General features: G+C 40.9%; 1 protein-coding gene across 2 annotated transcripts in view; it reads right to left on the reverse strand.

Moving 5' to 3' along the window:
* Positions 1–709: 709 nt before the first annotated feature.
* Positions 710–26,257, reverse strand: part of LOC119794503 (solute carrier family 12 member 6-like) — a 42,351-nt gene continuing 16,803 nt past the window's right edge. Inside the window, exons 7-28 of one of the 2 annotated variants that reach the window (XM_038302113.1) lie at positions 21,462–21,592; positions 18,818–19,044; positions 16,886–17,010; positions 16,623–16,808; positions 14,659–14,823; positions 14,244–14,342; positions 13,659–13,716; positions 13,367–13,541; positions 11,810–11,928; positions 11,635–11,733; positions 11,438–11,557; positions 11,202–11,306; positions 10,948–11,116; positions 9,370–9,565; positions 9,109–9,278; positions 8,901–9,032; positions 8,453–8,560; positions 4,165–4,188; positions 3,725–3,799; positions 3,347–3,573; positions 3,131–3,264; positions 710–1,300 (exon numbers count right to left, since the gene is read on the reverse strand). In XM_038302113.1, coding sequence (XP_038158041.1) covers positions 1,209–1,300; positions 3,131–3,264; positions 3,347–3,573; positions 3,725–3,799; positions 4,165–4,188; positions 8,453–8,560; positions 8,901–9,032; positions 9,109–9,278; positions 9,370–9,565; positions 10,948–11,116; positions 11,202–11,306; positions 11,438–11,557; positions 11,635–11,733; positions 11,810–11,928; positions 13,367–13,541; positions 13,659–13,716; positions 14,244–14,342; positions 14,659–14,823; positions 16,623–16,808; positions 16,886–17,010; positions 18,818–19,044; positions 21,462–21,592 — 2,936 coding nt within the window. In that variant the 3' untranslated portion in view covers positions 710–1,208. The remainder of the gene's footprint in view (positions 1,301–3,130; positions 3,265–3,346; positions 3,574–3,724; positions 3,800–4,164; positions 4,189–8,452; positions 8,561–8,900; positions 9,033–9,108; positions 9,279–9,369; positions 9,566–10,947; positions 11,117–11,201; positions 11,307–11,437; positions 11,558–11,634; positions 11,734–11,809; positions 11,929–13,366; positions 13,542–13,658; positions 13,717–14,243; positions 14,343–14,658; positions 14,824–16,622; positions 16,809–16,885; positions 17,011–18,817; positions 19,045–21,461; positions 21,593–26,257) is intronic. The other variant, XM_038302111.1, reaches the window with a different exon arrangement.

Here is a 26,257-nt window from a genome sequence, read left to right on the forward strand (position 1 = left end):
GTGTAAGCGGTTATTCCAGGTGTGAAAGGAGATGGTTTTAGGGCATAAAACTCATACTGCACAGCATAGATGATATCGCGCTGAGGAACAATGCAGACCGTACTTTACGCACATGCGGTGCTGTGGTCCGAGCTACAAAGGGCCAGTTTGAGAGCCTGTTTTAGTCTTTCTGAGGCCCTCAGATGGATTGGATCAGGATTTTTTCCATGAAGAACAAACAACAGTACTCATTTGTTTTACTCTGATCTAATAACTAAAAGCCAAGCAGGCATCCAACCATCAAACACATTTAATGATGATATGTGCTTCAAGGGAAGTAATTCATCACTCATGTACAGACATCTTTTTTCTGCTAAAACAAAGATTAAAGGACTAAATGCTGGAATAAATAACAAAAAATATTCTTTTATTACCTTACTGATCTTAAAGAACATTTGCACAATTAACACTGCTTTAATAAAACCTTTTTCAATTGTTCAGGTCAGAAGCCAAATAAATTGTATAAAAAAACAGAAGCAGAACATTTCAAAATCTATTGAAATAAAAATCTGTGCAAGAGAAACAATTGATCTTTGCTTTATAACGAGTTTCTGTTTATAAAAAAAAAAAGGAGTTTGAGAATTTTCTGATACACAAAAGAAAAAGACCAACTGATTTCCTGAAGTTAATCACATAACTCTGACTGAATAGTTCTTTTTTACTCAGTTTATGAACCTTTAGAGTAAAAAAACAAAAACTCTGATGTCAGACATTTAGGCCTCACGTATCAAACTCCTGCAAACGTCCAGATTACATTCTGTACAAAAAGCAACCCTGAGTTTCTTCTCTGAAGCGACTGATACCGATTCATATTTGCTCCGACTTATCGATACACCTGCTTCAAACCGAACACTGGTCCCTTCAGCAGATCAAGGATCACTCAGGTCAGTCATTCACACACACACACTCACACACACACACACACAGAGCTGATTGCTATGGGTTCTCAGTGGGTGAACCGTCACTGGAACATAAACCACCGTCATGACAGAAACGAGTGAAGATGAAGGGAGCTGGCCTGGATGCTGGACGTGACGACCGATGCTGCAGCCGGTGGCGGTCTATCATGACGGGCTCCACACCCCCCCACAGACCGAGCCATTCCCCTCCCGCTCACTTCTCCCCGATTGGCTGCCTGTCGAGCAGCGTCATCCAAGTTGTCTGACCAATCAAGAGTAGATGGTGATGACCTCACTTCCGCCACCTCTGACCAGCAGGACTCGCTCCAGTCCTTCAGTCAGAACCTCCAAGAACTCCATGTCTGGGTCAGGAGTTAATGAACATCTCACAGCTTGGACCAGAGAAACAAAGCAAAATGGCCGGCTAAAGTATTCACACCCCAAATGTTTCAACTTATATGGTTTTTATTAGGAGTTTACCTGCTAGTCGAACACAAAACAGTAAAATTAAATTAAGTAGATCTAAAAACAGGGTTTATACAGGAATGAGTAACTCTAATTTAATGCTCTTTTAATGCCTTTTAGTCCTCTTTACCGTCGGCAGGCTGCAGCCATCTCCACTTTTGTTGAAATTTGCATTTTCCAAATCTCTCGCTTTTTCTCAGCCTCTAGCATTTTTTTCTGAACGTACGGCTTTACGAACAACTAAATGCAATTCCGCGCAAACATAATTCGATATAATATATCTTAGACTTAGACAATTTTTATTTTGCCATTTTGTATACACAAGTGCATACAAAAAGGAATTTTGTTTAAAACGAAATATCTGAAGAAATTGTTTTATAATCGTTTTTTTTTAATAAAGCAATTTAAATGCCAGGGTAATCACATTTAATGAATTTTAATACCAATTAATGCCTTAGTTTAAAAAATAATAATAATTTAATGACTTTTAATGATTTTTAATGACCCCCAGAAATCCTAAAAAAAAGAAAAAAGAAATTGTGCATCAACCAGTCTCTGGAAAGGTATTTGTTACTCTGAATTAAAAAATAAAAAAAAAGAGACCAAATTAAAAAAGCCCTTTTTTTGGACTCATGCTTAGGACTGGGCACCAAGAATTGATTTCCTATCGGAATTGGTTCAAATGGAATCGTTTGAATTTCTTTGTGTTTTGGATTCCTAGTGTTCTTTCAGAAATAGCGAAACAGCGAAGAAGAATCCACAGCATTGAGTCTGAAACAGTCTGTTTGTGGTTCAACATTGAAAGAGCGCCTCAAGTTAAAAAAAATAACTAACCAATGGTTTCATGCAACACTGGTGATGATGTTAACAGCCGGAGTCACTCATCTTTGACCTGCCGCACCGGTGTTGTGCTAAGGTAGGTACCCTGGGAGAATGTATTCCTCCTCTAAATTAGCAAAGCTTCTAGAGGGAGAGCAGAGCCTTTTTTGATTATTCCTTCCTCGTAGTTTACATCCTGACAGATACCTGCCTTGTTTCCTATGGCTTCTGGACAGAACGAAAAGAACTTTATCGCGAGATCTGCCAGACTTTAATAATTATTTTAAGCCCAGGTTAATTGATTGTTCATTTTAGTTCATTTGGAATCTGTTTCTTATGATAAAACCCATTAACTGAAAATCCAAGTACACAATCGCACTGTTTCTCAAAAGTACAACATCTCTACTTTAACATCTGGTTGAATGGAGCTGAGGTGCATTAAATGACACTGAGGACATAAACTGTCAGGATGCTTTCCTGCTGTGATGCTTTTAACATGAGATGCAACTCTGTAGGAATTACTTTACTAAGATTATATTACAGTTCATGGGTTTGATATTTATGCACTGGTTGAAGATTTCTATTAACGTTCACACAAAGTTGGATCTTAAAGGAATTAAATTTAATTTAGAAGATAAGGCTATCTGATCCAGACAGAAATCAGTTAGCCAGTTAATTATAACAGGTAAACTTTTATGATTGTATCTTCTTAAAAGATTGGGAATCGATAGGAACCGGCATCGAAATGAGGAAACTGAACCAGTATCGTTAAAATTCAAATGATGCCTAACCCTACTGCAGTTAGCTGCAGGGTACGTTGCTCAGAGCAGATGTTGTTCTGGGGTGCCAACATTTTAGCTGGGAATGTTTTTCTGAGCATCTAAACGCCCCTTCAGCAGAAAGGATACAGTTCTCGTCTCCTTCAGGGTTCTTCGGGGGTCCTGGCATGTTGAGCAGAACAAGCCGGGCATCGTGGGATTTATTCACGATGACCTCGTTGAGTTTGACGGCGGTGTGCATCCTCCTGACGTTGGAGTGGTCCCTGAAAGCAGAGAGAAACGCAGTTAGCCACCAGCTTAGGCAGCTGATGCGATCAGAGAGGTGGCGGCGTTATCCGTGCTCACGGCCTGATGCTCAGCATGTCCCTGAACCCTTCAGGCGTGGAGCAGCCAGAGTGGGTCGCTCTGTACTGGGCCGTCTTCTCCTTGGTCCACGTCATCTGAACGCGCCGATGGTGCTCTGTGCTGCTGCTCACCGGTCGGTCCCTCTCTCCGCCGTCGGTGTCGTCATCGTCGTCCGACCCGATGCTCGTCAGACGCAGCATTGAGTTACGGTCCTTCACCAACTGGGCCTGGGTTCACACACGGAAACCAACATGGATCCAGCCCAAGAAAGCGATTCTAACCTGATCCGGTTCCTTTTTTCAAGCTCATGTCTTCCTGCTCTGCTCTACCATTAACTCCTGACTGCTATTCTCTGTTTCTCTCACAGCCTCTTTGTACCTGTCTGTCTCTGTCCTCTTTGATGGGGTTTGACGAGCGGACGTCAGTACTCCTGAACCTGGGTGAGAGATACACCTAGAGACAACACAAGGTCACCTAACAGGCTAAAAACCAATCACAGTCTGCCGCTACTCTACCGGGAGCGCTACAAGAGAGCTGGGCTTCCTAAACACACGAGATGTCTGAACTTCAGCGGGAGGAGCAGAAGAGAGAATCTACAGACGGACAGATCTGTAGGAAAATCACTTTAAACAATTAAACCATTTCTATTCAAATCTCTATAAACCTGCAGTTTGTTGAAATCAATGTAATTAAAAGAAGAAAGATGCGTTTCACGTTAAAAATGTCTGCCCTCTCAGAAGTTCAGAGATCTTCACTTACATCTAACTTCACACAGCCTCCTCTTTTCCAGAGCAAATGGAGACACAAAGTAAACTTACATCGTCAAAACTCCAGCGAACCCTCTGAGCAAAACAGAGGAAAGAAGAGAGGACATGACAGTCAAGTTTTGATCCTTTAACCTTTTATTTCCTCCTTCTTTTGCCTCCATAAAAGAGCTAATATTATGTAGAACCCATACAGAAAAAAAAAGAAAAATCCAGGTTGGAACATTCCTATTTAAATCAAATTGGACATCCATACTGGCTTCACAGGGGGACAAAATACTGATATTATAAACTACTAAAAAAAATGTATAATGGAACAGTCAAATAATACATCCTAGATCTGAATAAATTAATTTTTCTCATTGAATACTGTGGTGCAACTTGATGTTGCTGGATGTATCAAGATATGATGTCCCAGATGAGCTTTATTGGATTCAGGTCTTGCAGGAACTGCTCACACACTCCAGCCACATGAGTTCTAGCATTGCCCTGTATTAGGAGGAATCCAGGACCAATGAAAACAGCATATGGTCTCACAAGGGGTCTGAGGATCTCATCTCGATACCTAATGGCAGCCATGCTACTTCTGGCGAGCACATAGAAAGAAATGGCAAAGAAATGCCATCCCACATCATTGCTAACCCACCGCCTAACTGGTCATGCTAAATGATGTTGCAGGCAGCAGATCACTCTCGGATGTGTCTCCAGACTGTCATGTCTGTCACATGTGCTCAGAGTGTACCTGCTTTCATCTGTGAAGAACACAGGAGGCCACTGCCAAATCTGCCCATCCTGCACCGTGTTGGGCTGTGAGCCAAACTCTCATCTGTGGACGTCTGTGGCCCTCATACCATCCTCATGGAGTTGGTAACATTGTTTTCACATACATGCACTCTGGCAGTGCTCCTCCTGTTCCTCCTTGGACAAAAGCAGAGGTAGCGGTCCCGCTGCTGGGTTGTAACCTTCCTCCAGCCTCCTCCACATCTTCTGGTATACTGGCCTGTTTACTGGTAGCGCCTCCAGCCTCTAAACACTACGCTGTTAGACGAAGCAAAGCTTCTTGCAACAGCTTGCATCGATGTCCCATTCTGGATGAGCTGCGCTACCTGAGCCCCTTGTGTGGGTACTAGAGTCAGTCTCATGCTACCATAAGTGTAAAAGCACCACCAACAGTCAAAAATAATTAAAACATCATCCAGAAAGCAAGTACTGTATTTTCACGACTATAAGGCGCACATAAACGTCTTTTTTCCCCCTCAAAATGTGCGGTGCGCCCTTTGGTGCGGTGCGCCCTATGTGTGTTGCAACTGCGACTTTTGAGACCACCTCATTGAGGAGATGATGAAAGAGTGGCTGAGGGAGGTGAATGTAAGGAGACCAGGTGGGTTTTTTCCACTCATCACCATCGCTGTTAATCTGACTCCATGCGTGCCCATCTCACAGCTGATGTGAAAAACATGGTGAAACAAATTAATGCTGTGCTCGCTGTGAACCGGACGCAGCAGGTGCAGCAGAAGCAGCGAGTTTACATGCAAAGTCAATGGTTGACGAGCGTATAGACGCAGCAAAAGGTCCCGCAGCGCGTTTTGAGCAGCAGGCGCAGCGCGTCGGGAGCGCGCCACCAACGCGCTGCTGCTGCTCGAGATGGAAAAATTTAAGTTTTGCTGCTGGAAGCGCTGCATCAACCAATCAGAGAAGCTGATCTGGGAGCTGGCTGTGAGACGACACATCGCTCTGATGACAGATGATATTAGGGCAAATGAAAGGGCTGGATGGATGAGGAGATGATGAAAGCGTGGCTGAGGAAGGTGTATGTGAGGAGACCAGGTGGTTTTTTCCACGCATCACCATCGCTTTTAATATGTGACTCCATGCGTGCCCATCTCACAGCTGATGTGAAAAACATGGTGAAAAAAAATAAACGCTGTGCTCGCCGTTATCCCGGGGGTCTGACAAAGGAACTTCAACCGCTCGACATCGGTGTGAACCGGCCGTTCAAAGTAAGGCTGCGAGCGGCGTGGGAGCGATGGATGACCGACAGAGACCACAGTATCACGATAAGTGGAAGGCAGCGCCGGGCAAGTTACGCCACCGTTTGCGGATGGATTGTTGATGCTTGAACTAACGTGTCTGCTGGCTCTGTTGTACAAGCTTTTGCAAAAGCCGGCATTATTTCTGAGGAGCCGCGCTGCACGGAAAGTGACTGACAGCGAAGAAGGGGAAATTGGCATGTCTGATTTAGCGCAGCTGTTTAATTCAGAAACAGAGGATGATGACTTTGATGGGTTTGATTAATACTTTGTAATAAATACTTGAATAAAGCACAAACATACTCAGTTTTGCTCCCGCTCTATTTTTCTACCTGAAAACTTAATTAAACAGCAGCCTCTGGGCGCGTCTCCTCCTCTTCACCGCGGTGGCTGGCAGGTGTTTTTCATCTAAATAATCTAAATCTTGCAGCTATATTTGCTGTGATCAGGGGGAATAAAGTAGTTTTAATATGTTTTTAAGTGAGAAAGACCACCTGAAAACTTAATAATTGCAGTCAGTTCATCCAGATTATCTATTTCTGTCAGAGGCGCTCAGACCCCCACATACCAGCGGTGCACCGACAGCAGAAATCCCTTCAACAGCAGCCTCTGGGCTGGGTAGCCTCCGGGTTCACCGCGGTGGCTGGCAGGTGTTTTTCATCTAAATAATTTAAACTGCAGGCACCAGGATACCGGCAATAAAAGCGAACATATTCCGTCGTCAGGTTTCAGGATTTTAAGTTAATTTAGGAGTGACCAAAGCGCCCTGTCATCTGCGATGTGTCTGTCTCACGGCCAGCTCCCAGGTTTGATTAATACTTTGTAATAAATACATGAATAAAGCACAGTCATACTCAGTTTTGGGCCCGCTGTATTTTTAAATACACAGTAGAGGTATTTAAAGGTAGTAGAGGATATGTACCTGTATATAAAAAACGCGCCCTATAGTCCGGTGCGCCTTATGTGTGTGTTAAATACAGAAATGGCACACATAACTGAGACTGCGCCTTTTAGTACGGTGCGCCTTATGGTTGTGAAAATACGGTACTGAGAATTGGTGTTTGGTCCCCTCCTGCAGAATCACTCCTTTATACAGTATGTCTTGTTAATTGCAAATAATTTCCTCCTGTTTTCTATTCAATTTGCACAACAGCAAATGAGACTGATTGTCAATCAGTGTTGGTTTGATATGTGTTCCTTTTTTTGAGGAGTGTACAAATACTTTATTTCTACTGTGCAAGTTTATAAAAGGAAACAAAACATGTTACTGCAAAACTGCTAAATGTAGCAATAATAATATTTCAAAAATTCTGACTTTCTTTTTTATTTTCTGCAATTCTCAGATGCTCACCACTTTCTTAGTTTCAGCTTCTCAGGCAGACTATGTAAACTGAAAATTAGAGCTCCCCCTGCTGGACGAATATATTGTTGGAATGCAGAGCCGGGCTGTTAGTTTCTGCATGAACATAACATTAATTCACTGTGTCTTAATAAAACTGGTTGTTTTATCCTAAAAACTGAGTTCTAATGATACGTAGTTTAACAGACTTTACAATTGAAAATAAAATAAAATCAGATTTTGTTTCCATTCTCTCCTAAAATACAATCAAGCTAAACTAGAAGAAACAAACTGACTTTGACGAGTTTGACCTTCATCTTCTGTGTTTAAAATGCTGTTAAATTATACACAGGAGGACTTGTAAGCAACAATGCTTAACTTTTGATTCAAGTATTAGCATAATTTCAGATATATTTGATTATTTTTTTTTAGGTATTTATCCAGAACTTCATGTATTGATGCTCAGTGCAGGCTGCCATTCTCAAAAGCTCCCCAATCAAACTATAGAGGGTCATGTTAAAACATCACTGAATGTGACCCAGAGCGTGTGCGCTCCTCCTTAAACATCAGAGCTAACTAAAATTGAAAGATATGACTCTTCCCTGCTTAGAAATAGTTTGAGATTTAATCTGGAGGAAAAAGTTCCCTTAATCTGCTGATCCAAAGTGTCTGATATCTGATTCTAAGAAACAGAGGGAAGTTGTTCAGCCCCTAGTGGCCAAAATGACACAGTGTACTAATTAAACTTTAATTCATAAATACACAATTAGAGTTATGTTTTATACCATTTGGGAAAGCGTATAAATCGTCTATGGGATGAGAATAAATTAGCGAAGACCTGAAGCTTTCTTGTTTTTGATTTAGTACTTTCCATTCATCAAAGCTCTCAAAGATGTAGAAAACAAAAACATAAGTGCCTCCTTCATCAAAATAAACATATTTAACCATAAAAGCAGCGTTTTCCCATGTTTACCTCTTTTTCCCGATCTGATTTAGAGAGCCGCATTTGTCTGAGCATCTGAGACCTCTGCTCCATCATCAGCGTCCTCTCGTATGTGTAGGCACTGATGTCGCTGTTATGCTGCAGAGAGGAAAGGATACAGGGATTATTACACATCTATTACATAAATTAACACGTCATCGACATATCAGGCGACTACAGGTAGATAAAAGGTTCAGCTGCTACAAACTGAGCTGGATTAGTGGATTCTGGGTTTTTTAAACGCCTTTCTGCATATTGGCTGTTGTTAGCGCTGTACGTGACATTTCATAAGATTCCAGCTTTTATTTTAGGAAGTAATGACTCAGTAGAAAGAAATGTTTGGTTGCAGGCGTTGCTCTGGTTTTAAGAAATCAGCGGATTCCATCTACAGCTCAGAAGAAGCAAAGGAAAGAAAAGTGGGACCTCTGTGTGTTCATACCATCTCCACTACCTCCACCTCAGCTTCAATGCGCAGGTGATAGAGGAACGTCGCTAGATCCTTCTTCATCTGGATGGAGTTATCCTCCATCTGAGCCACCGTAAAGATCCGCATCCTGCATTTACGCCAAACCTGAGAGGAGAGACGTTACCTTCAGAGGACATGTTGGCAGAAACGGATGCGAATGAAACCGATCCGGTTTTCCCACCTTGTGCTGCCGAAGGAGAAACGGCAGCAGCATCAGCATCCCGCCGTCGTGGACGATCCACCACACGTCGATGTAGCCTTCCGTCGAAGGCTCGTTGTTGCTGGGGAACAGAGAGATGTTTTTGGGCACCAGTAAGGCCAGGTGGGCCGCAGTGGTTACCCGGACCGTGTCTGCAGGGAAGAGAGGAGGGCGATCCGTTAACCTGACAGAGGGAGGAGGTGGAAGGAGAGAAACTTTGTGTTTTGATCCTCTGTGACTCACTGATGAAGGTCTTCCAGGACTGCGGGTCCTCACTCTGCCTCCAGGCATGAGGCCAGCCCATCACCACAGTGTTGGGTTTCATTCCTCCCAGTCCGCTGGACTGGATCATGTGGCTGATTCCCTCACGCGGCTTCTGAGCCACTATGCACTGAACGAAGCCCTTCACTCGTTCTTTGTCCATGAGATGCTTCAAAGTCTGATGGAGGGGAAGAAAAAAACAGCATGTTTGATTCTTTCCAAACACAGAAAGATACAAAAGTCTCCTTCAAGCAGTTAAATACAGCCGATCTGTTTGACTTTCTAGCAGGACGATGACTCTAAACATGCAGCCAGAGCAACATTTGAGAGGCTGGGATTAAATCCTGAAGGCCATTCAGAGTCCAGACCCGAATTTAAATGGAAATCCAAACTCAGTTATGATGTAAATGAACATTATTTACTAACAGACGTCTGAATTCAGTTTTTAAACTGTTTATTATGGATGTGATTTTCTTCATCATTTTAAATATCAACTAACTTTGACAAATGTTAGATTTTAATGCATGTGTGTTCATGTGATTTTTCCCAACAGGACGACAGATGAAAATTAGCACCTTGTGGCTAAAGCTGGAATATTTACATGATCAAGTACATTTATTTCCAATGTCTCATTATAAATAAACCGAAAACTGATGATCAGAGATGCTCCCTGTCTGCTCTGACTGAGCTTTCACAAAGAAGAAACAGCTGATAGGTTGTCATTTACTTGGTTTGATAAACAAAGCACTTGGTGCTGCTTTGTTCTAGTCGATCACAGCAGTAACCTTAACAATCCAAAGAGCAATTTTTCTACTTCAGTCTGGTCAATAAAACTCGTTCGGAGTTAAAAATCTTTTTTACGAAAAGAAAGAGATAACATCTATTTAATAAATATCCACCGTCTGACATTTTTTGTTTTTAAACAACCATCGTCCCAGTTCAACTTTAAGGTTTTAAAATGAAGGAAAAAGGTTGAAAAAGTAGATAAATACATTTTCTTTTGTTTAAAAACAAGATTATCCCCTTAAAAAATATGTTTTTTTATCATAATTAGTCAATTGATTTTGTGAATTGAAGAAAACAATGATCGATTGCCACTCAGCTGATAAAACTAAATTAAACCTGCAAACATCACGTGATTGTTAGAAAAAGAAAAGAAAAGAATATAGTTTATATTTAACTAAATCATATTTTAAAAACCCCAACATTTTTCCCCACTTAAAAAAAAAAAAATATACAAAAAAAAAAAAAAAAAAAAAAAAAAAAAAAAAAATATTTTCTTGGAAATTCAATGCAAATAGAGGAGAAAACCCTAAAACATGTATTTGTTAGTTTATCTGTTGTTCAAAAATCTGGATCTTCATCATTTTAAGCCAAAGTGTTAAAGAGCCACCTGCGGCTCCGGGGCCATTGGCTGCAGACCCCGAGTCTATCAGGTTAAAATGGCCGCTCTTCAACGTAAACAGTTCAAAGAGGAATAAACACTTCATCTAGACTCAGTTTGACTTTCAGTGTGTTCAGACTCCGTTCATTCTGGCTGACATGTTGACACAAGCTGACCTGTTCGGCAGCCAGAGCCTCTCCGTACGTCTGCAGGAAGTTCCCCGGGACGACGGTTCCTACGATGGTCAGACCCTTCCCCGCCTTTAGCTGGCTGGCGAACGTCAGCAGGCGTGGAGACTTGACGTGGGCGTCTTCATCCAGCTTTAGCAACACCAACAGCTGGGGCCTGAATGGGGGAGGGAAGGTAACAGCTGATGCATAGAAGGCAGGAAGCAAGGCTGTTAGCTGCGTCACCCTCGCAGCGCTCTCACCTCCAGTTCTTGGTGTGCGGAGGTCCTTCCTCCAGCCTCAGGAGGGCGTAGCGAGCAGCGCTGAGTGACAAACCACGGATACCATCCCCCCACTCCTTCTCTGCTCTGAAAAACACAAACGTGAAAAAATAATTGTTTCAAATCTAAAAAAAAAAAAGAAACTGGACTTAAAGGAATCCTAACCATACTGTACAAGGAGAAATGCATGGAGCAAATATATCACCATGGCAACATACCCGTGATATTCAATGTATTTGTAGATCATGGTGGCGATCACCATGGCGATGATTGCGTAGTACCATGAAGATATGAACATGAGTGCGAGGCAGATGGTCATCCCCAGAAAAGATAAGGACCTGGATGGATGTGGCGCACAGCGTTACCGTGGGATACGCCCCCATGTGTGTAACTGTGTGTGTGTGTCTGTCGCTACCAGTGGTAGTAGGAGAAGCGCGGCCTCCAGTTGGGCGTCCGCAGCAGCGTCTGCAGCGCGCAGGCCAGGTTCACAAACAGGTAACACATCAGGAAGAACCTGAAAGGAGCAAAGCGTCAGAAGCGAGCTCTGAGGAGCTGGAGCGAGCTGCAGCAGCCGGGTGGGCGGGGCTCACATGGTGAGGATAGGGGCGACCAGGTCCAGGGAGGCGATGAGAATCCCCAGTTCAGCTATCAGCGCTGTTAACAGCAGAGCCCAGGTGGGTTCCCCGTTAGCTTTCCCATGTCCAAACACCTGGAGAACGGCACAAGATTTCAGACCAAAACAGAACGGCTAAATAAGCAGGTTCACGATAAGAACCACTTCTAATCCAGATTGATTACAGATCAAATGTGAACAGGAGGAGGTAGACGGGGCTGGAAAGAGAAATGGAGTGTCTCTTTTCTCTAGTCTGTTCACATATCAAGGAGAAACCAGCAGATCTCTACCTAATGCTGCTTAAATATGGAACCACTGCCAAGATTTTTGGTTGTTCATGTTTTCATCCCCTTTGATTCCACAATGATCCGTTAACCCTTTATAGGACAAGTTACCGTTTTGATCCCATGCATACCCCTTACAAATGGAGGTCTAGAAGCGCAAGATCTATATCCAACCATTCAGCAAAGATACTGCGTCATGGCTGTACATCTTATTTTGGCATTTGACAAATTAGATGAACCTTTGAATGATAATTTAACCTACTGGAAATGAAGGTGAAAAATAAGTTAACAAGTCAAGAAAAAGTTAAAATGTTAATAAGCATAGCTAACAATTATTTTTAGGTCTATAAACTAAAAAATGTAAGTGCAAGTATCAGCATTATTGCCTCTAAGAATTTCTTATAGAAGCACCTTTGTTATTTTTCTTAAAATATTCGGTCAAGTTGGCATTTCTTGTTATTACATTAACTTTCATTTTTGCCATCAAAATATTTGTTATACTTTCTGAATGTTATAAAGGTAATAAGGTCTTGTCCTGGATTCCAATTCCAATATTGGCTTGAAATTAGGATTACCAAAGTATTTCGCTGAGCGCCCTATAATGATGCTTATATTTTGGTGTTACATTTGTTAAACATTGAAATGAGAACGAACCGATACGATCAGCTGACTTGTTTAAACAACATGATTATCACATGTTACTGTTTTTTAGGGACACATGATGAGCAGAAAAAGGGCTTTAAATGCACTTAATGTGCAGAACAGCACGTAGGTTCAGAGAGCTAAGTCAGATATCAGGTTAGTGTAAAAACACTGGCTGCATGTCAGCGTGAGATGCTAGAAATCAGGTTAAAAATCAGAGGAAAGAATCATCTAAATAAACAAGAAACAATAATCAGATCTGAGACAATGATAAAGATCTTAACAGCAGAGATTTACTAAAGTTATATTCATTAAATTTAGCATATATTTTTTATTTTTCTTCTGTAAGCTACTCATGAAGTCTTTCAGCTCTCTGAGTCTTTATCTGGGAGGCAGACAATAAATAAAGAGTTCATAAACTTTATCAGGTTAGAGTAAATCCTGCCATGAATATTAGACAAATACACCAAACTGATATGGAAGCTCAGTAAACTGGAGCTAATATTAATAGAAAACTCTTCATGTATGTTTAGAAAGCTTCACATCAAAGACTAAAAATTAATCTTATAGTGGAGTCTGAAATAAAGCAGTAAATCTGCAGCTCCTACCCGTAGGAATGGGATGATGTTGTCCTTTGCGATGGCCTGCAGCAGTCGGGGGGCGCCAGTTAGTGACTGCAGACCGGCGCCGCACGTTGAGAAGAAAGAACCAATCACAATGACCCAAGGAGACGGCCACGCCAGGGTGCCCACCACCAGATTACCTTTAACCGAATCGCCAAACCTGGAAAGGTGAGAAAGCTTTAATTTGTCTGAGTTTCTAAAATCACAGAAGAAGTAGTTTTCTTTTTTTTTTTATCTTGACAAAACAAATCAAAGGAATGGGTAGAGAAAGACTGACTTGTCTCTGAGGACGACCCCCTCGATGCAGGCTCCGAACAACACCACGCTGCTCAGGTCTGCAAGAGCTGGACTCAGGAAAACAACCTTCCAGCTTTAAAGCATCAATCCCAAAAGTCAGATATGGGTGATTTAGTGAACAAAGTGTGGCGGGGGAACCAATGAGGGAGCTGCTACATCTAAGGTTAGTGTTGCAGTGCATAGTCATTTTAACTATTGTGTGTGGGAAAACTCAAGATACATAGAGTATATTTGATATATCGCCCAATCTCTAAATATGCAGAAAGAATTTAAAAATGAAAGGAATTAATTGCAGTATTTGATAATAGATTAAAAAATGTATAATCCCTCTTTAATAGTTATATGTAAAATGTTAAATGAGAAAACAACGGATTTCCAATTGTATGATTCAAATATTACATTTTAAAGGTGTGTTTTCATACAGTATTTCGGGGAATCTCTTGGTCCTCCATAGCTCTTAACCAGAGGACTTGCATAAATAAGCTAACGCTAATATTAGATTTTTGTTCAGCATATCTTAATTACATGTAAAGCAGAAGCTGATGTTTTTAAAGATGAAGGATACAGACGAGGGAAGTTGTTAGGATAGCCAGGATGGTTCCGATGGGGATGGAGCGCTGAGCGTCTTTTAAATCCCCTGAACGATTTGAGCCGGCCATGATTCCTGAGGAAGATTAGAAAACAGGAACAAAACAAAAATCATCTTTTCTCATTGTTTTTATTTACAGTGTGAAGATTCAAAGACATATACCATCTAATCAGGAAGTAATAAAGATCAGTACTGCAAAGCCTAACAGATGCAGTTCATGTACCTGTCTGGTATTAAGATTGAGGACGTTAGTAATTGATGTAACTTAAGTTTAAAAAAAAAAAAGGATAGTTTCATGTTTTAAAAAATCTACTAGCAAAACTATGGAAAATGTATTTGATTTTACAGAATCCATCCTAAACATCTTTAGAATAAAGCCACTGAAACGTACCTGTGACTGAGGGGAAGAAGATCCCCACCAGGAGGGTGAAGGAGGTGGTGATGTCTGCGAACACGTAGGGATGAGACGCTGCAGGGGGGGGAGCAGCATGGGACGAGCTGAGCGAGCTTTTCTCCACCACCTCTCCCTTGCTGAGGTAGGAGCTCCACAGGTTCTCTGTCAGGAGGAGAAGCATACTGGGAGGTTTGTTGGGAGAACTACAGTTTAATGGCTGCAAACACTAGTTGGTGTATTTTATCGGGACTCTGTGTGACAGAGCAAAGCACATAAAAACCCACCAAGACACAGCTGTCCGTCTAAACCAACTGTCTGGACAGAGAGAGACTTTATCAAGTGCAGTAGCAAGAAGCTCATAGTTAAGGGCTGGTTATACTCCCGCAGCAGTGTGTCGCAGTGAGCTTGTCGCAGATGTTTTTAATTTATCCTCCACTATAGCTTTAAAGCATTTTCATGGAGAAAAACTTTAAAGCTATAGTGGAGGATGTTCTTTTCCAGGTGGACCATCTAAAGAAGTGGTCCTCCTAACTGTCAACCATTCTGGTGATATGTTTACGTAAGGACGTCATAAGTGCTCGTCCCCATTTTTACTTTGCTCCCCAAGGGGTTGCGTTAAATGCAGTGCTAAATTTCTCCACTGTGAGATTAATAAAGTTCTATTATTATTATTATGATTATATTTACTACCAGTGGCAAGTCTGACATAGTGTAAAAGTTGCAAATCTTCTTTTGGAAAGTAAACCTGTATGAGCGATGGAAACAGCAACTTTTAAACAGAGCGTGCACGAGGACAGAGAGAGGGCGGGTCTTTTCAAAACTTTGCGAAACTCTTCCTCTATACATTTAAGGTGAATGTAAATATAAAAAAGTAACTTGCCTTAATATGGAAAAAAAATATTTAGAGTGCTTCTAGAAAGCATGAATTTAATGAAAAATACACTGAAAGAAAGAAACAAATGTTTCTGTTACAGCATAAAGGTTGATTTATCCTTGTTATTTTGCACAGATGAGCTGCAGGTTGAGGCATCTGCAGCTTTTCTCCCCTTTCTGTTCGGCTCCAGGGGGGGGGGCGTGTTCAGCACAAACTGCGACACTACAGGTGGAAATAGAAAATAGCTGCTTACAACTTTCTCAAAGTCCCTTCATGCTTTCCAACAGCCATGTCTCCCTCCGCCGCGGAAGGAGACATGGCTGTTGTTGGGCTCGCTGTCTGAATGACGGCGCGCACTGATACGAACAGAGAGAAAATAGGACCAATTGATAACGACGTGTGACTTTTTCAACTACAATGTTTTTGGGATGCGAAAATATCACTCTTTTGGACACATAATGTTTTGGGAAGAGAAACGTTTTATTTCGCTGTTCCTAAAAACCTGCAGGACTACTTTCGGCTTGACCAAAACTGGACGATAACTCTGCTCACAGGACGCTGCCAGGGGTAAGTCAGTGTGATTGCATGCCGCTTGTGATCGGCATGCCATACAGATTCATGTCAAAAATACCGAACTATCCCTTTAACCCTCAGAACATTAATGCTGATACTTACTTTTTAACTTAGCTTATTAACTTTTTCTATCTTATTTTTAACTGTTTAAATCAGCTTTTTTTTTTCCTTCAAGTGAACTTACTAACTTTTTCACTTAATCTGCACTAAGTATTATATCAAACATATTAGGCAACATTAGATCCATGTTTTATGAAGCAGCTTTGAGACAGAGGTGAATCCTGCAGACCACAGTTTGCCTTGTTTGCAGCACAGTGGTGAACCCTGATTTTATAGGTAAAAATAAAACAAAATTGACTTTATTTCTATATTTAACAAATAAAATAATAGATTTTAGATATTAAAGCAATGCTAACAGAAAAAGAAAACATTCCCCCTACATTATTGATTGTGCCTCATTACCGTGAAATGGAAACATAAGCAGGAGTATTAATGAACTGGTTGCTGACGCTACCTGAAATGATGCCACTTGCCAGTCCAGGGATGCCATCAATCTCAGAGAAGTTATTGGAGCTGAAATATTCGTCACAAGTCGTGTTGAGCTCTGGGCTATGGCAGAATGCCCTCCAAAGATCCGTGGTCTTTTCCTCCACAATAGAAGCGACGGTGGAAACGACGGTGGGTCCAGCTGTGCTGTTTTCTAGCGGCAGGGTTCAAACATATTAGCACGAACTGACAATGAAAACGACTGGCCAAAGAGCAGAGGCATCCACCCACCGTAGAGAACCGTGAAGTTACTGTCATAGCTCTCCGTTGTGTATTTTATCTCCACATTTATTTTCCCGCACTCGCCGTCATTAATAAAGTGGCTGTTGATTGTTCTGTTCCCCAGCATGCAGACTCTGTTGAAGAAAAAAAAAAAGCACCCAGAAATAAATAAGAGAGAGGAACACACAAGTGAGTACGTCATGATTATAAAAAATATACAGTACTTTGTTAAAGTATTTCCAGATTTTATTACACTGCAACTCCCAATTTAACTGAATCTCATAGGGATTATCTGTGAATCTGAAAGGTGTGGCCTGTATATATTGAGCCCGTTTAAAGTCTTGAATACAGCTGGATGTTTTTAAGGACTGACTGACTGATTACCAGTCTGAGCTCATTCACACTGAGTCAAACCAGCTCCCTTCTCTCAGTGGAAGAAAGACTCTTTCCACGGCATGATGCAGCCACCGCCATGCCTGATGCACTGCAGCTCCTCCAGTGATGCCCTGGGATTTTATGTTGCCTTTCTGGTTAATCTTCGCCATGGTCTGTCTTTCAGGTTCACCTTTATATCTTTATAGGTGTAACAATTAATTGAGCAGCAGCTTTGACTTGTATCAAGAGGATATTTCTAAAACATGAAGAGCTAAATATTCTTTTTATAATATGCTGATTCAAGAAAAAAAATTAAGATCATAATATTGTTTCATTTGTATTAAATACTGTCTGAATAAAAAAAAAATTCTAACTATCTAAGTGCTTCTAGTTTTAATATATCATATAGTTTTGTTTTCTATAGAGATGTAACACATCATTACCAGGCAGGGTATGTCACTCTGACATGCTATGGGAGCTGGTATAGCTCTGGTTTGACTGTAACAGAGTGCTAAGTGCTGAGGCAGACTCTGGTTGCTCTCAGACGAATATTATGACTTTGCTATAAAGTCAGAATTCTGTGCTTTCTTAAGAGGCAGGGTTGCCTGAAAAGCAGCCAATCACAGGCAGTTTACTTTCTCAGACTGGTTCCACCCTCTAAGTGAAAAAAGTTGACTGAAGCACAGCTTATATGAGTATAAAGCACACATGTACACTTATTGCACAATTCTAACCACATATTTGACCCCATGAACCGCATTAACTCCCAGAAGCGCACAGTGCTCGTTGCCAGCATCTCGTTTTCAGTCATGTAAGAGACGTTCAGAGTAAAGCCCGACACTTCTCCATCATCACATCCTCACCAATCAAGCTCAGCAGAGAACTATGCAGCACGGTTAAATAAGCGCCATTAAGTGACAGCTTAAGAGTTAATTGCATAATTCGAAAATATCTGCGACACATTGCTACTGGAGTATAACCAACCCTCGACTCTGGATCAATGCATGTTTCTGTTCTAGTGTGGCTCCTCTGCTTAAAAATGAGCAGTGGTGCCTCTAATGGACAGCAGCAACACTACAACACTATGATACATTGCTTTTAAACCGATGTTATCAATTAATCACAAGGAAACAATTTTAATCAAATAAACCAATAATTAACAATTGTTGGCAAGTTGATTATTTGTCTAAATCTCCATACAAATAAGTTTCTGTCTAAAGAACACTTTCATCCTAATATATTTCATCGTAATTGGTTTTGAAACGAATCATATTCCTCCCACTTCTCGTCAACCTTTACATCAGGTCGACGTTTTGGCGGATTTGTTACGATCCCATGTTGGGATGATGTTTAAGACATCAAAATCAAATTAAATACTTAAGAACGGATGATGAAATAACACAGGTGGATCCCATTTTCCGTTAAAGTGCCGCTGGTTGCTTACACTGGATTTTATCACTTTTATTTTTGGTTATCAGATAAAAGAGGCCTACATATAAACATACTGCTGCAATGTGACAAAACATAGAAAAAGGTTAAAAGGGAGTATTTCTAGGAGGTACTTACGGAAAACTAGGTTTACTGAAGGCGGAGACCAACGCCCCTACGTAGATGGAAACAATGGAGACGATGACACAGGCCAGGAAGATGGAGGCCAGCTTGTTGACGTACTTTACACCCACAAAGACCAGCAGGGACATCAGGAGGAGACAGATGCTGCCGTAGACCCGCATGTTGTTCAACATGGCCGCTCCCTCGCCTTTAAAGATTGCAGCCTGAGGTACAATGTACATCTGAGGAACAAAGGAGAAGAAAGCGTTGAGGAGAGGAAATATAAACACTTTTATTTTAGGTTATTATCAATTACTTTAGATGCTTGATGTGTGTTTATTACATTTAAACACTAGAAAAGCACTCTGATAGCAAGAGTGTAACTTTGTGATGAAAGTTGGAGGCAACACTCTAAGGGTGGGGGCTGATGGACCTACAGTTAATCAATCTGAACGCTTTCATCGGGTTTTTGTATTTTCCAAAAACGAGCTCAAACACATATTTACTGAATGCCTTCCTATTGTTGAGAACACAAGACAACCATAATAAGCGGATATTTATATTTAACAATGTAAGACAGATGCCTTTTAGTGCATTTACATACGGGGGGCCCAAATAAAAAAAAATAAAAAATGAATAACAGCCGATTCTGATGCCAAAAATCGATAAATCATACACCCCTACAATTTACAATTTCAATTCCATCCATCCAGTAAAATATGCATATGCTTCATTTTAAATATAGCATAGCATATTTTTTTCTTGTAAACTTTCTGGTAAACCTGGAGATCTATTTTATTGCAATGTTTCACCTTTATATCTGCAATTCTCCCTACTTCTCTCGATGCTCCGTTTAAAAATATTTATGAACCTCTTTACATATATACATACATATATATATAACAATGCCAGAAACTAAATTTCAAGATATGTAGAAGCTCTGCAGTCTGATATAATAAGAAAACATGTTCATTTTAACCAGTAACTGGGAGTCATGGTCCTCTGAGAAGCCAAGATTTTTTTTAACTAGTAAAGAAGAACAAACTAGGTTTTCTCAAGCTTCTTGCATTATATCAATATATCACTGTATAAATTTACAATCTGTTGCCATTTTAGCTGAAAAAGCTCCGTATGTCTAGGAAAAAGATTTTTCAGATCTCAAATTTTTTTAACCAACCAATCTCTTAACTTTTACTTAAACATCGAAGTAGCTGCTGGTTAATATTCACTGAGTGCTGCTGTGTGTCTCTCCTCCAACCACGTAGCTACTTTGTATGCAGTGAAAGGCGACCGCAAATCAGATGCCTCAAAGCGACAGATCTGATGATATAACACCGAAAGGTGGGAAACGGGAGCAGCGGGAGAGAGGGAAAAAAACTGACTCAAAATGCTCTGAACACAGATAGCTGCACCCAACCTCTGTTACCTTTGGCCAAAGCAAATGAGCGGAAAGGGGGAAAAAAAGTGGAAATAATTGGTGGAGACTAGGGGTGGAACGATTCACAAAATCCACGGTTCGGTTCGATTCACGGTTTCTGGTCACGGTTTTCGGTTCGATTCGATACATGTTGATTGTTACACCGAAATTCCATAACAAATTATGAAATTAATGAAAAAAATCCCCCCAAAAATAATGGATTGTAATTATTTTTAATGATCCGCGGAAACCCTGGATCATTTCCGTATGTTTTGCTGCTTTGAATTTAATCATCTGGCGCATGCTCTCTAACCTGACAACAGCCAGATGCATGTCTCGCTCCACCACATGCATCTGGCTGTTGTCAGGTTACATGCTCTCTACCATCTCCAAGGAACTCAGAGGGGAGCAGACGAAGCCACAGTGGGGGCTGTAGGCTTTGCTTTGAGCAGCCGGTCTGTAGCGCAGCGGGGGTTACTGACGGAGTATGAGGGATTTCGTGGTTAGCATGACATGTTGCTGTTAACAAACAAAACGTGTTGCACAATGCTTGCACACTGTTGCACTTTTATCCACAACTTTCTTTCCGCCATCATCGTAGGTCACTCTAAATGCAAAGCGCTCCCATACAGCAGACCTATAAAGTGCTGCTGGCGCGTCTTCCAACTCCAGTTCTTTCCCACTCGCCATACCCACACAATTCTCCACAACAACTGATTTTTTTCCCTGCTACACCCGGCTAAGCTGCTTCGCTTCTTCTTCTTCTTGTTTACTACTGGCGGTTGGCTTTGGTCGCAGTACCGCCACCTTCTGCTCTGGAGTGTAATCGCTTCCACTATGAGAAAAAGGAGCAGCGCATGAACTGAACGAAACACACGCGAACCGAACCGAGATAGTCGAACCGAACGATTCTGACGGTTTTCATAAATCGTCCCATCCCTGGTGGAGACTGTCCACACCAGTCCTTCAGAAAGTTACGCCTGTTTCTGAGCGCACAGACCTCCACCAAGCAGCACATTTTGCCCCATATGAGATTTATACCTACAGCTAAAACTCACATATGATCTGGATCATTATCAACATATAATGGATTGTTTCTTGAACTGAGGTGCATCTTTGACATTTCATTAAAATCTAATCATAACTTTTCAAGTTATCCTGTACACAGACAAACAGAAAAACACAAACTCCACTACAAACATAACCGCTTTAGGGGAGGTAATGACTGAAGCCGAGTCCTACCAAGAAGATCTCGATGGCTCCCAGGATGTACATGGCTCCAGCGAAGGTGGTGCCCAGGTAAAAACAGATCCCCACGGCTCCACCGAACTCTGGACCCAGAGAGCGGCTGATCATGAAGTAGGAACCTCCAGCTGGATGGAAGGGAGGGGGTACAGCGGGGGGGGGGGGGGGGGATGATGGGAGAAAACCAGGAAGTAAGAAGAGAAGAAAGACGAGAGGAGTCAGAGGAATGGTGGAGAGAAAAGGAATGGAGAGTTGGGGAGGGTGAAAGGAGAGAGAAGAGGACAGCTGATGAGTTAATTCTCTCTATGCTTACAGATGGTTTAAACAGAGCTGAATGGAGTTAGCAGACAGGTCACATTATCAGGAAAAACTCAGTATATGCAAATGAAGTCAGACGTTTTTGTCTCATTTAACATTTGGACTAAGAAGAAGTTCAGTTCAGATACATTATAATTAAATATTAGGCTGATTTCACTCAGACTGATCAGCTCTTATATTAATATGATGCAATCGTAGCATCAGCTTCAAGCTTTATTGTAGCCCATTCGTCACTAAATTAAAAAGTTCAACTGAGAGAAAATTATGTTTTTGTTTTTTATTTTTAATCCGCTCCCAAGGTCTCTTTACTCCAGAGAGGCATGTGATGATTAGGGCTGGGGATTTTCGCCAAAGTCCTAATTCCATTCGATTTTGATTCATACAATTCTAAATTGATTAATTTCGATTCAATCTGTTTTTACAATAATGGAAGTGGTTCAACTGTCTTTCAAAATACTCATGTAATTAGTTTTTTCCTGTCACATTAAACACAAAGTGCAAACTTGTAAAGCAGACAGTTTAAATATGAGATGTGAACAAAACTGTGTCTCAAAAGTGCAAACTTTTGCCTCACTCAAGCAAGCAGATTCAACACAACAGACATTCTTGAGCTGCATTATCTTCACTGCACAAACAATATTTGCAGCGTTGTCTGTAACAACTACAGGGTGTTTTCTGATCAGCCCCCATTTGTTAATGTCTTCAGTCAACCTATTGGGTATATTTGAAGCTGTCTGGCTTGAAGTCATCTTAAGTGCATCTTTCCTGCTTATTTGAATGTGAACGTCACACGGGTCACTATAAAATGAATCGATCTCATTACCTAGACATCGATTTTGCAAAAATGTAAAGGAATCGATTAAATCGATTTTTTTACCCACCCCTAGTGATGAATATGCAGTACAGGCTGAGATGCAGGACGTGTTAAATGACACTGAAGTGTAATTTGCTCAACATGACACCACTATGTTAGATTTTTCATTAAGACTGTTTTTTCCTCTTCGTGCATCTGTAAGGTGAGTGTTCTTCCTCATAGGGGAAACACAGCGTTCTGCCTTTGTAGCTCATGATAGTGATTGGTCTACTAGCATGAACCCGCCCCTTTATACGTGCGCGTTCACAGATTCATGATCAGTCAGAGCTGGATTGAGTTAGTGATCTGATAACCAGGTTTGAGGTAACGCTGATCCTGATTGAAATTATTGTGGATAAGTTTAACTGGATAGGCTGGGAGTAAAACCACTAGGTTGAGCTCACTGTGTGGGACGGGCTTCAGGCGTCTGTCAAATCTTTCATAATTAGAAGTTCTCATTCCTCTTCAATAAAGAAGAGTATCTGAGAACATTAATTTGTCCTGCAGCTTTTCTTTACAGCCATATAGTCGCACAGAAGCACTAACAACTCGTTGAGTTGACAGAAGGTAAAAAAAAAAACTGACATAGATTCCTCTTCACATGATACCAGGTGTCACCACACTGATAAACATACTAAATAAATTGAAGGCACATGTTGTTTGGCTCAACTGGAGCTAAATAAGCCTGGAGGAATTGCCAGACTGTAGACAACTTCTACCCAGTGTGGGTGGACTAGGATGCTGAAATTAGCACAGAGGGAGAAAAAGAAGGTTGGCAGAACTTAAGCTACACGTCATACAATTGATATGCTATCAGTTGTTGACAGGAAAACAACCGTTACTGTTTCTTCCTACAAATTGTAAACACAGAGGCAGAGGATGCGTTCATCTTTGTTACACATAGTGAGTTAACACCAACACCTTTACTGAATCTTTGGTCAATTCTAATTGATGTGTTTGCTAATTTCTCTGCAACTATTAACTGTTTACTTTCACAAAAAAAAGAATAGCTAAGAAATAAGCCAGTGCATTTTAGGCCTTTTTTCTTTCCAGATCTCAAAGATCTTGGCTGGCGGTACAGCTGCACTGAACAGAATTCAGCAGCACAGAGATGTGAAGGTGAAGCTTCATCAGCGAGGACTCCACACACACCTTTGCCATCAATGAAGCTGGCTAATGTCTGATTATGGTTAACAAACTGGTGAAACAGCTGCTTCTCATCTCTAGAAACTCTCCAGACCAGCTAATGTCCATTTCCCCGAAACCTGGTTCAGTGAACACCCCCCTGACTGCATCATTTTACCATCTTGATTTGCTCTTGTGCTGGTGTGGTGATGTCAAAGTTTCAATCTTAAGAAATCATAAAACGTTTTATTTGCAGACAGAGTTCTCCTTTGTTGTTCTGAATGCTGTTTAGATTCCACCAAAAGCCTCTGCATCTCTCATCATTGTTTGTTGGGATTTTAAAAGCATAGTCCTCCTCTCTACCCAACTTGTAAACCTCAGCATATTAGGTGCTCCACTACAGATTAAAACACGCTGATCCACAGTTACAAAGGTTTGGATTTTCTATAGAACATAAAAAACTTCTAGGCTCGTTGTTCAGACCATCAGGAAGCAAAGGAAGAACTCACACTAAATGTTACAAGCCTGCTTTGACAGCAAAATTTAGAGCGTGTATGCAACTTCCTCCACAGATCTGAATGACCTATTAAAAGACTTTCTGCATATACTGCGAACAAAAATCATTGTTCTGATCCAAGGAAGCTACATCCAATCAAGAAATTGGTTTACATCAGGGATGAGACCCTAAATAAACAGGCCATATATTAAATGACCTAAGAGAAGCTAAAAAAAACAGCTCCTCATATAAAGACACAGCAGTATTTTGGAATGGCCCCCACTCCTCTTATTTCTGTCAACACAATGGCTGCACATCAGCAGACCCATCTGTTAAACTCTTAAAGTTTGTAAACGACACAAACACAATTATTGCTGGTATGATCCAAAGATGGGACTACATAGACAGAAAGTTCCTTCTCTCATCATCCTCAACGGTGGTGGATCACTTCCTGTTTCTAGGACCAGCACTATCTCAGGACATGGGATGTTCCCCACACATGGACAATATTCAGAAGAACCAGAAGTTCAACTCAAGAAGGACAACCTTCCATAAGAGCTTTTAGTAATTCTTTAGTTTTATTCAGACTGTCCAATGTTTACCCATCTCTGAGAGGTTTGGCTCATCCCCACAATCAGGTGGGTCTAAATTACCACCCATGTTAGATTTGGAAAGATGATTATCAGGGTGAACTTCCCTCTATCTAGGACTTGTGCGGGTCTAAGGTCGGGAAAAGGGTAGCTAACTTTTCTGCATACCTAACAAATCACAGACCATTAAGACTTTTACCTTTAATTCAGACCTACATGGTGCTGATAAAAAAAAAGAAAAAACAGCCCACGGCACAGTTCCTGTTGTATCTACAAAAATATTATCAGTATTTTTTTTTTACACATTTAAAATATCTTATTATGATTATATGTCACCAATGACAAATTCCTGGTTTCCACAAACTTCTCTAATGAAGCTCAACAAATTAAAACCTGCTTTATTACAGGAATCTGGAACATTGAACCGGCTTGCTAAATACCATAAATGTATTTAGCAACTCTTTATTCCCAGACTATGGGAAAATGTTTTCCTTTACCTTGCTTAACTGGCTGTGTAGGAGGATATATTTGTTAGCTGTGTTTACATAACAAGTCAGAGAAGGAGTGGTAACTGCTTCCCCAGCAACAAACCCTAGAAAACCAGCCTAAACAAAAGCTCCTGGGAACCAAAACAATAGATAGGGATTCATCTTGAGACGTATTCTAGTAAAACAGGCTGGAATAAAAGTTTTGAGGGTTAGAAGAAACAGCTGACAGTAGCTAGCAGGGAAATCTGCATGGCCAGTAGCTGATGAGGTTTTCTGTCATCATTCCTGGAGTCCTATGAATGGAAGATAGACATTCCCCCGGCTGCGTGATAAAAGGACTGACAGCCACTCCCCGTCTGCTGATGCACATCAGCTGGTTTATAAGACAGACTAGCTTAGCTGTTTGCGACACAAGGTATTGTGTTAGCATAGTTTATTAAAAGTAAAATAAAACCAGGCGTCTGTCCCACGTACATGTTGCTCTATTGTCCTTCTTGGGTGGATTTTTCGAGAACAAATGTTGTTGTATTCATTAAAATAACAAGCAACAGTGTTCTGATTCAGATTTTCTCAACAAGTAGATTTATTTTAATGGAGATGTTATAACCATAATGTTTTTTTCGGGGGCAGTATGTTTAACAGCTACTCTTCTGATTTAAAATAAATAAATTCTTTAGCATGAGAATCTAACAGATATCAAAGGAGACTGGGTTATTTTTTGACAAATTAGTAAACCTGTCTAACCAGAGTGGGAGAGTTTTAATGTCTGCTTTAAAAGGGAAAAAAAAACTAGTGGATGTAGGGAAACAGGTCAGGATGAGGAGTAAAACCTAAGAAATCAGTTCTGAGATGATTCTATCCAATAAAATAAGCTAAATATATGCTGAACTCTCTGCCAACATTTAATGTATAAATCTGGATTA

Source organism: Cyprinodon tularosa, unplaced genomic scaffold (assembly GCF_016077235.1).
Source record: "Cyprinodon tularosa strain WSP-4 unplaced genomic scaffold, ASM1607723v1 ctg482, whole genome shotgun sequence".
In the NCBI taxonomy this organism is placed as follows: Eukaryota; Metazoa; Chordata; class Actinopteri; order Cyprinodontiformes; family Cyprinodontidae; genus Cyprinodon; species Cyprinodon tularosa.